Source organism: Ursus americanus, chromosome 2 (assembly GCF_024610735.1).
Source record: "Ursus americanus isolate L20-20 chromosome 2, mUrsAme1.1.p, whole genome shotgun sequence".
Classification (NCBI taxonomy): domain Eukaryota; kingdom Metazoa; phylum Chordata; class Mammalia; order Carnivora; family Ursidae; genus Ursus; species Ursus americanus.
Genome location: NC_142128.1, coordinates 7,340,622 through 7,350,825, shown reverse-complemented (window position 1 = coordinate 7,350,825; position 10,204 = coordinate 7,340,622). Strand labels below are relative to the sequence as shown.

At 62.1% G+C, this 10,204-nt stretch overlaps 1 protein-coding gene across 4 annotated transcripts; it reads right to left on the bottom strand.

Annotated features, from left to right (window-relative positions):
• Positions 1–419: 419 nt before the first annotated feature.
• NYAP1 (neuronal tyrosine phosphorylated phosphoinositide-3-kinase adaptor 1) lies at positions 420–9,325 on the bottom strand. Of its 4 annotated transcripts, none has more exons than XM_087867756.1 (7): positions 9,174–9,324; positions 7,750–7,901; positions 5,904–6,259; positions 3,931–5,448; positions 2,815–3,033; positions 2,491–2,600; positions 426–1,905 (listed from the first exon to the last, which is right to left on the bottom strand). In XM_087867756.1, the coding sequence occupies exons 2-7, from the start codon at positions 7,815–7,817 to the stop codon at positions 1,648–1,650; spliced, it is 2,529 nt and encodes an 842-aa protein (XP_087723882.1). In that variant the 5' UTR covers positions 7,818–7,901; positions 9,174–9,324; the 3' UTR covers positions 426–1,647. The 4 variants fall into 4 exon arrangements, with proteins under 4 accessions (XP_087723887.1, XP_087723882.1, XP_087723883.1 ...); XM_087867757.1 differs by lacking the exon at positions 9,174–9,324 and adding an exon at positions 8,936–9,071; XM_087867760.1 differs by having other exon boundaries at positions 429–1,905; positions 2,815–3,030.
• Positions 9,326–10,204: the final 879 nt, after the last annotated feature.

Here is a 10,204-nt window from a genome sequence, read left to right as displayed (position 1 = left end):
CGTTCTTCCCTCAAAATCCCTCTCACCCTACTTGGTTTGCTCTGTCAAAGTGATCACTTCCCCAGTCACAGGAGTTCTAATGCTGGGCTTCGAAAATGCCCCATTCAGCTCCGGCATTCCCCACCTGAGCATGTTCCTCTGCATCTTGCTAACTATCCTTTGCCCTCCGTTCTCCCAGGCACATTTTTATTCTCCTCGGTGACTGCTTCCTGAGGATCAGAATCTTGCTTTGATGCCCATCTCTCTGAACCAGCTTCGTCGTTGACTCATTGCCCTTTGCATTATTTAAACACATTTCCTGCCCCACTCCCATCTTCTGTTCTGCAGACAATCATCGTGTGACCTTGGGACTTTCCCTCCTCCCCCTGCTCACCCAAACCTTCCCTGTCCTTTTAGGCTCACTTTCTAGAAAGCCTTCTTAGATGATTCTGGCCCCACCCGCACCCTCTTACTGCTGTAGCACTGTCTAGTGTTGTCCCAGGTGTCTCATCCCCCAGACTAGACTGCACAATGCCTGAGGGCAGGCTTTAGTCTGAATGCTCCTTCTGCCCATTGCCAAGCACACATCAGAGGCTGGCTCCGTAAATGCTTGCTGAGTCACCGCATGGTGGCATTCCCAGACTTACCTCAAACTCCACCTCTCCCTGTTACTTGCCACAGCCACTCAGCCCTCCCTGCACCACCTCCAACTCCCACCAACGACGGGCAAGAGGGAAAAGAAACAGGTGTAAGAAAAGCGGAGCACACTGAAATATAAGAAGCCAGTTCTAGGATCGTTAGTCTTTTAATATATTATTCTGAAAAGAAAGGAATTAAAAAAAAGTTCCTGACATCTCTTCTGATTTTTTTAAAATTTAAATAAATACCCCGCCCACCCCCACCCGCTAAAATTTCCCTCCTTCCCCATCATCCCGCCCATCCCTGGTGCTAGACCCTCACCCCAGAGCTAAATAAGATGCCTGTTTCACAGCAGGCCACACTCACTATCAAATTCTGGCCACTCGTAAATACTGTAAATGAGTCTGCGGCCCTCAGCTCACCGGAGCCTCTCCCTTCTCTTGCTTGGCTCCCCATTCCAGACCAATCCCCAGCGTCAGGGAGGGCGTGGATGGTTGGGGAGAGCGCCAACTTGGTTCCCTTTAATTGCCCACCACTGCCTACTCCCTGCCCAGGGGTAGGTCAGAAGAGCCCAGAATTGCCCTCCCAACTAAAATAAATAACGAAATAAATACCCCCTCCCCACTCCCGGCTCTGTAAAAGAGCCCCTCTACCTCACACTCTAGCCCCGTCCTTCACCTGACCCGCCCCCCTTCCTCCCTTCCCTTCCCTCCTCCCCCATGCTGACCTCTGGCTTGGCCTTTGCCTTCTCAGGAGGAGGAGTCAACCTCGCCCAGCAGGGAGAGCAGCGGAGGGCCTCACTCCCAACTTCAAACCCTCCTCCCCCAAATTTCAGGGGGTGCGGCTGGCGCCCCACGCCCGATGGGCCTGGCAGACTCCCCGTCTCCGGGGGTTAGGGTGGAAGGCAGGGGGTTCTCCCTGGCTTTCTCTCACCTGGTCCTTCCAGTGTCCCTCTTTCAAGGCAAGTCTCCCGGAGAGCCGGGCACCCCCGCCCGCTCCCCAGTCCGGTGCCCCGGCCTCCCGGCCTCCTCAGATGGCCGTGTCCCAGAGGACGGTGTGCTGCCGGCGGCAGGGCGGGGTGCCGGACTTGCGGGGCTCAGGCCCCCGCCGCCAGCTGGGGAGGATGGGCATGCTCTCCTGCTTGCAGAGGCCTCGGTCGGGGCGGTGGCGGGCCTTGATCTCCTTGCACACGCAGCGCTTGCGCTCGATCACCTCCAGCAGCTTGCCATCGCGCTCGCGGGCGGGCGGAGGCGGCAGGGGCAGCGGCAGCGGCAGTGCGGGGTGGGTCTGTGCCCCTTCCTCCCAGCGCCGGCCGGCGACGAGGGGAGAAAGGAATAAGGGGGGGGGGGTCAAGGACCTCAGAGTGACCAGGCCCTGTCCCCCACTGCAAAGACCAATGTCTTCTCCCAGAAACAAGTCCTCTCTTGCCCCCTCGGCCTCTGTCCTCTCCCCCTGGCTAGTGGGGGGGGGGGGGCCGGGGGCGGGGCGGGAACAGAAACCCAGCTCTTGAACCCTCTGCCTGGCAGGGTGCCAGGCTGGGCACGTCTCACCCTGGGGAATGGGCACCTTTAAATAATTGATTTCCTAGTAGAATGCACTTTTCAAATTGGTACCCCCCATTTTCTAAATGCACAAAGGCGCACGGTAAGCAAGTGGTGGCGCCACCTTGCTGTCCCCATCTAATACAGACCCCTTCCCAGGATCAATGCCCTCCCCACCCCCCGGGGGGGGGGGTGTCCCTCATTCGTCCCCCCCTCATTCGTCTGTGCCAGGCCCAAGCTTGACCTCCTACTTTCCTTTCCACACCCAGGCTTTCTCCCCCACCTGCTCCTTCACAAATAAAAGAAAGCCCACCTTCGTCTTCCTCCTCACCTGGCTTGGGGCATCCCTAGGCTGACTGCAGGGCCGGGGGGTGTGGAGCGCGGCCTGCCGGACTCCGGAGGTGGAGGCGGAGCGCCCCAGGCGGTAGCCTCCCGTGAAGTCTGAGGTGGAAAAATGGTTAAGTGAGGAGGGTAGGGGCCTCCAGGTTCCCCTCCCACAGTTCCCAGAGGGCAGCCCCTTCCAGGCTGCCCCTGACTCAGCAGGGGAGGCAAGGGGATGGTGATGTGGTGTTAGAATGGAGGGCCCAGGGCATGGACCCTGAGAGATCTCCCCCCTTCCAGCCCCATCTTTGTCCGGCTGCGGGCAGGGTGTCACCTCCATTGCGGTGGCAGGCAGGAAACGTCTGGCAGGGTACGGGCAGCGCCGTGCGACTCCCTCCTCGGTCCCCTCCATGGTGGATCCTGGCCAGCAGGCCCTCTGCCCCCTGACTCCTCACTGGGATCCCTGATGCCACAGGGCCCCTGTCCTCACGCTCCACCTTGCCTGGACCCTCAGCACTGCCATTCCAGGCCCGGGCACCATCCTCGACCTCTGCTGGGGTGACAAGGAGAGCTTAGTGCCTGTACGTGGGAAGGGTCTTGCTGTGCCCCCAGCTACACACACACACACACACACACACACACACACACAGCCGGTGTGCATGGACCAGAAGGAACTGCTCTTTTGCAAGTCACAGCAGGGAAGGGAGGGACACTATTTCACACTCCCCAAACACAAACACACAGAAGGGACCCCAATACTGCCACTTTCCTTTCCACCCATTGGTACCATCCCTGGCCTGAGATTCACAAATATTTGCTGCTGCCAAACCCTTTTCTGTGGTCATACGGGGTCTCCCCTACCCCAGCTTTAGCTCCAGAGCCCCTCCAGCCCGACAGGGCCACAAGGACCACCCTCTGAGACACAGACCAGGAGCACTGTTCTCCAGGAGGGGGTGATCCCAAATCCTGAGCCAGGAAGTGGGAAGGGGGGGGGTGTTGGGGGAAGGGCTGCAAGTGAACTAAGCTCAGCTCTGAGAGGAGGCCTGGCAGAGCATTGCGTTGCCAGGCAACGGTAGGGGCCTCCCTCTCCTCTCCCTCCTGTCTGGATGGGTTGCCATGGCAACAGCTGGGAGGCAGCTGTGTTTAGCTCCTAGTGTGCGCACACTCACACACACACACCCCTGCAGCCTAGCAAAGCAAAGGGCAGGGAGTAGAGCGGGACAGGGCAGGAGGGGGCTACTCTTGGGGCCAGATTCTAGCCCCCCCCATCGCAGATCTTTCTGCCCGTCCAGCCCCTCAGCCTGCTGCATGCCCTCATCCTCCAGTCTCCTTGAAAACTTCCCACTTCAGGACAATGGGTTGTGGCTTCCAAATAACCCCTCTGACACTTCCCCGAAATCATCACAGGCACCCCCAGTCTCCCACCCCCAAATTCCCACCCTTCACTCACTGTCCAGCTCTTTCGCCTTCCTCCCTCCATACAGGACCTTCCTCTGCAGAGCCCAGCCTGCCCCAAATGTCGTGGCGCCCATCTCCTCTTCTTCCTCCTCGGGTGTCCCTGCACTGGCGATGACATGGGCGCAGGAGATGCTGGCAAAGGCACCCCCGTCGGTCCCTTGCTCCTGCAGCTGGATCTTGACCATGGGGGATGGGGCCCCCATTCCACAGCCCTTATTCAGCACCCCCCCAGCCTTGAGGCTCTCATAGGCAGGGGGTCTCTTGAGCCCAGCTGCTGCAGCTGGGTAGGTCCAGAGGGGAGTCAGGGGGCCTGCAGTTGGGTCCGGAAGGCTGTGTGGGGAGGCCAGGCAGCCACGATGGTGGAGGACCCCAGCTGCTGTGCCCATGGCCCCGCTGTGGGGGCTGGACTTCCCAGGCACTGGGGGCCTCGAGCTGGTGCACAGCATCCCATGGAGGACTGAGATCTCCTTCTCAGTCTTTGGCTCCCCAACACCCAGGGGCGGACCCGCCGGCAAGACGGAGTGCGTGGTCACCTTGACTGCCGAGTACACCATGGTGTAAGACACAGCCTTGTCCTTGGGGGGGCCAGGGAGCAAGGCGGCCGGGGCAGGAGGGGCTGCCGGCACACCTGCTGCCTTGGGGCAGATCATGCTGTGGGAGTTGGGGAGCTCCCGCTCCCCCCGGGGCTGGCCAGAGCCCTGGGGTGGCAACGGCGTCGAGTGGCTCCGGGCCCGGCCCGAGGGTCCCAGCAGCAGCAGGTTGGCAGCAGGAGGTGGAGGCGGTGGGGGAGGCGTCTCCCGCTCCCGGGCAGGCACTTGGGGAGCTGGGGCGGAGCCCGCTGGCTCCTTCGAGTGGCAGAGGACAGGTAGCCTCGAGACCCCATCGCCAGGGGTTCGGGAAGCAGCCTTGGCTTGGGGGAAGGCCAGGAGCGGAGGACGGTGCTGGAGGAGGTTGGGGAAGGGTGGGGGGATTTCACAAGGAGTGGTCTTGGTAGGTGTCCCATCCCTCCGGCTTGGGAGGGCTGAAGCTGGCCGGCGGTGGGTGTGGGGCTGCAGGGCAGGAGGCTGGTGTGGCGAGGAGCTCGCTGTCAATGGAGGGGCCCCATTGGCCCGGCCTTCCCCTGCCTCCTCGGGCAGCGGGTACTTCATCTCCTCATATATAGCCTCGCTCTCCTCTGAGTCCGAGTCGGCGCCAGCTGGAGGGGTTGGGCCCCTACCCCCAAGAGGGGGCCCAGTCAGGCCCCCTCCACTTCGCCCTCCTCCCCTGAAGACATCCCCCACCATCTCAATGTACACAGGCTCCTCTTCCTGGGCACCCACCTCAGGGTCCCCAGCTACGCAGGACCCCCTACTGAGGCGCTGAAGGGGCAGATTCCCCCCTCGAGGAGAGGGGGCTGGGGGACAGGACTCATCGAAGGAGACAGAGAGCTGGGTGTTCGGGCTTCTCCTGGGCTTCTGTGGAGGAACCTTCCGGCTGGACTCTCGGCCCTCTGGGGTTGGCTTCTGTGAGCCTGGGCAGAATGGGAAGGAGAAGAATAAACTGGGCTCTTCGTGGGAGAAGGAGATGGACAGACCCCTTCTGACGTCTTGACCCATCTGCAAGGGCGTATCTGCGTCTTTATTTTCCCCGCGTTCCTCAACTTAAAGCACAGTGGGTTCCTTTCTACCAGCCCGAGCTCAGTCCTGATGAACTCCCCAGACTCTGCAACTCCTACCGTAAATTCTGTCCCACCCTCATGTTCCTTCAAGGCCACCCTTTCCCAGGAATGGACTTTTCAGGGAGCTTCCCCTGCCCTTGAATGGTTCATCTCAGGCCCTTCCAAAGAGAAACCACCCCCCCACCACTCCCACTGAGAATGGAACCTTCCATTTCCTTGGTTCTTCTCTGAATGAACCCTCCCCTGTAGGCCTCTCTTAGCCTGGAATGGATCCTCCCAGCTCCTGGGGAGGGCTGGGGGTGTCTCACCTGCTTTCTTGCTGGGGGGAATCTCTGCCCCCGACCCTGCCATGCTGAGCTTGGTGCTGGGATGTCTCCGGGGCTTGGCAGGGGGTCTTCGGGCACTGGTGTCCTCTGTGAGACCCCCACCTCCCCCCCCAGGCCCACCCCCAACACTGTCCATGCTGCCCACTGAATGGCAGGAGAGTGAGCGTGGGGCCATGGCGCTGCGGCAGGGGTGGGGGGTGTGCTCCTGGGAGGCTGGCATTGTCATGAAGCCCATCCTGAGGGAGCGGCGCAGCGAGGCGATGTCCCGCACACGGACCCCAGGCCCCGGGCCAGCCCCGGGCCCTGTGGGGCCTGCAGGAGCCACCTCCTTACTGGAGCTGGGGAGAGAAGGCCAAAATGGAACAGAGGTCGGCCTCAGGCCTGGGCCTCCCCCTCCCCTACCCTCAGAAGGGTGTGCAACCCTGTGGCCTCCCAGGAGGAGGAGGAAGGGGCCTGAGGTGGGGATGGGAGGCTGCTTGAAGGTCTAGGGCTCCGAAGTAGAAACTTGAGGCAGAATCCCTAGGCTTTAAAACAGACCAGAAAACTGGGGAGGGAAGGTGAGTAGGGATGAGCACACGTGCAGGGGAGCGTCCCTGGAGCTGTCTGATCCCAGCCTGGGCATATCTGGCACTGGGCGCCTATGTGGACGGCTCCATGCACAGGTGGAGAGAGCCCCGCCTGGCACATACACCTGCGCCACGGCTCTGCTGCTCTCACGCTCACGCTGGCCCACACCTGGCCTCCGGCCTCCCATCATGTCTGGCTGCTGCGGCCTCCGCTCCCACACCACACCGCGCCTCCGCTCCCAGATGAGGGCTGTGCAGCCGCATCGTCAGAGCAGCCTCCTGCTGCTGATCCCTTTCCTCCCTTCCCCTCGCTCTCCCTCTCTCTCGGTGCTGTCCTTTCTCTGTCACCCTCCCAGGCTCACCCCCATTCCCTTTCACTGTCCCCGGGCTTCTGTGTGCGTGAAGGGAGGGGCGGCTGGCAGGGAAGAGGGGAGAGCCACTGTGGGGTGGGCTCTCATTAAGGCCCTGTCTACTAACCCTTCATTAGGGAGAGATCACTGCAGTCATAGCTCTGATTAATCTAATTAACAACAAGAATTAAACTCCACAGTTTGGAGGAGGGAGAAGGGAGCAGGGAGGTGGCTCTGACTCAGGCTCCAAGAGGCTGTGCTGTCAATGGGAGTGAAGAGAGAGGGGAGTGAGAGGGGAGAGGCCAGGATCCAGGTCCCTGGGAGGGCAAGGAGAGAGGGCAAGCAGGGAGAGGTCCCCAGCCTTGGCTCCTCTGCAGGGCCCAGCCTTCACGTCTCCCACCACAAACACACACACACACACACACACACACACCCCTGTCACTTGGCCATTCACCTCCCCCAGCAGCAGAGGTGGGGAGAGGGCCAAATGGATCTTCTCTGATACCCTGCAAATGACCCTGTCCCTGGACCATGAAGGCAGAGGGCTTGCCCCTTCCAAGGTCAGGTGATAGGGGAGCCTGGAGCCAACCCCACACTGACAGAAAGGAGAAGACTACAGGCCAGAGGTGAGTCAGGAAGGAGTGACTCGGGCCTCCAGGGGTGGGGAAGAGCCAACAGGGTGCTCCTGAGCTGGAAGCCCCCCAAGAAGCCAGGACAAGGGCTAGAGCCAGGAGCCAGGAGCAGGGTGGGGACAGGGTGTATGCAATTCCAGCAACTCTGTACTGAGCATAGACTCTAAGATCAGACTCCTGACCAGGCTGTTGGACCCAGGAAGGGCAGAGGGATGTGGCCCAGCCACCAGGGAAGCAGAGGTGGGACAGCCCAGAGGGCAATCTGGGACTGCAGCCTTACCTCCTCTTGGCCTCCTCCTCCTTGTGCTGCCTCCACTCCAGCTTGGTTTTTCGGTAGAGGAGGTTCATGTCGTGGGGCAGGAGGTGGGGGCTGGGGGGCCCTGCTCAGCGCCACCAGGCCCGGGGGGCGGCCCTCCCTGGGTCCCGGATCCACTTGGTGGGGGAGAAGGGAAGGAAAAAAAGAAAGATGTGGGGTGGGTGGGGGCCAGGAATGAATGAAGGGGAGAGAGAGAGAGAGAGAAAGGAGCGGAGATGTGACTTGGGTCCTCAGAGAGTGGAAACAGATGGAGGCAGAGAAAACCCAATACCGACCGCCTCTAGGACCCACAGACAGACAGACATAGAAGGATACGTGTACACAGAGTCACACACCCTGACAAAGGTGTTCAGAGCCACAAATACACATCCCGGAGAGATCAGCTCGACACAGATTCCCATCCTGTAAATACATCCTGATCTACCACACAGGCCCCACAAATACAGAGCAGCCCCACAGCCACACAAACACACATTCAGACACACAAACCACCAGGCCACAGACCTATATCTACAAACAGAGGACCAGACACAGAAATCAGCATAGGTAAACACAACCTAGGAACAAGCAGACACACACAGACATAAACACCCCCGACACACCCACAGCACACACAGACCTCTAGACACACACAACCGGCTACAGGGAACTGGACATACCTACAGACAAGGAGTTCTGCTATGGCCTACTTGCGTACATGGCACCCCACTGGGGAAGGGGGAGATGGTCAGAATCCCCACCCCCTCTTGGGCCCTGAGGCTGGGGTGTCATGAAGGCAGGGTGGGGATGCTGGCAAAGGGATGGGGGCAGTCGGAGTTGGGCATCTACAATCCTACCCATCCATCTATTTCCATTCCCTGCGGGCTGTTCCCCCTTCCAGTCCTTTGCCTGGGCCCGGGCCTGCGTCCACCCCTATTCCTGCGCCCTGGCCCCTCAGTGACCGTCTCCACCTCCCTCGATGATGGCCCAGATCCCCTTCTTCCTCCTCCAGGATCTGGGAGGCTCCCGGCTTCCCTCTTCCAGTCCCTGCCCTCAATCCCACCCGGCGGTCTCCAGTCTGGCCCCATAGCTACCTTCTGAGCTGCGGCCTCCAGACCTGCTCTGGTTTCCCTCCCCCCAAACACACTCTCCTTTACGCCGTTGGCCTCACCTCTCCTCCTAGGCGCCCCTCCTCACTGCCGTCCTCTCCCTTCCCTGTTTGTTCCAAACCTGGCGGCTTCATTCCCCTCTCCATCCAAGGGCCCCAGGTTTCCGGGCACCCCTCCCCTTCCCCTTGTCCTGCTACCCTGGGTTTCTCCGTCTCTCGCCCCGCCAATCCTCACTACTCCCTGTTCCCCCCCCACCCCACCTCCCCGCACCAAGGCTCCCCAATTTCCACATCACCGTACCTGGCCTGCCGGGCGCCGGCCCCCCCATGCCGGGCTCCGCCCGGAGCAGGAGGAGGGAGGAGGAGAGACAGAGAGAGACCGGGGGGAGCCAAGCTGGGCCCTGCCGCAGAGACAGCCCCGCCTCCGGGTCCGCCCCCAGACCCGCCCCCGGCCCCAAACCCACCCTTCCACACCCTCCAAGGACGGAGTGGGAGCGGCCGTGCCGCGCTGCGCCGCCAGGCTGGGTGGGAGGCGCGGGGGACGCAGAGCCCGCGGAGCCCACGGGGGGACTCGGAGAAAGGTCGCAGGGCGCGGAGGACGTGCCGCCGGCCCGCCCCCGCTTTGAGGCGTCCGCTCCTCGTCGCCCCTCGGCCTCTGCCCGGCCGGGCGGCGTTCGGTTCGGTGTCCGGGGCCCCGGCGGAGCGAAGCAGGGCGCAGCGCGTAGCGGCGCCCCCCGGTGGCAGCCCGGGACCTGCACCCCCGCGCGTACCCCGTGCGCGCCCGGCGCTGCCCGGGTGCGCACCCCGAGTCGGGCCGGGGCGAGGCTGCGGCGGCGGGGCCCTGAGTGCAGTGAGGCGGCGAGGCCGGCAGGGGGGGCCGCTTTCCGGGCCGAGGGGCTCAGAGTCGTGAGCCCTACCATCCGCGTCTCTGCACAGCAGGGGGCGTGTTCTCTTGGCTGCGCCCCATCTCCCTGCCGCCCCCAGGTGCGGGGAGGGCGCCGGCGCTGGCTCTCCTGCTGCTGGGCGCCTATCCCTGAAGCCTCCTGGGCGCCCGGACCTCGTTTCACGGCCTGGGCTCAGAGGCTTCCGCCAGTCGGCCCCAGTGGCTCAAGTCATCCTCCCAGTAACCTTTGACTCCGCGGCTGCGCCCGCCAGGTCCTGGGTGCTGTGGGGGTCGGCCTTTGAGTGGGACCACCGCGGCAACGGCCCGGGTGCGGTTGAGGCGTCCGTTCAGGGTCGCCCCCCCCCCCCATGCCCCATTACCTTTCTCTTCAACTCCGAGAAATCCGCCCTCGGAAATCCCTTTGCCGAACATTAGCTGCAAAAAAGAAC

Excerpts from the sequence above, each read along its gene's own strand:
- NYAP1 (XM_087867756.1), bottom strand. The coding sequence starts at position 7,817 with ATGAACCTCCTCTACCGAAAAACCAAGCTGGAGTGGAGGCAGCACAAG. Across the intron at positions 2,601-2,814 it reads TGCCTGCCACCGCAATGGAG|ACTTCACGGGAGGCTACCGC; the intron begins GTGACACCCTGC and ends TTTCCACCTCAG. Across the intron at positions 1,906-2,490 it reads CTAGGGATGCCCCAAGCCAG|ACCCACCCCGCACTGCCGCT; the intron begins GTGAGGAGGAAG and ends GAAGGGGCACAG.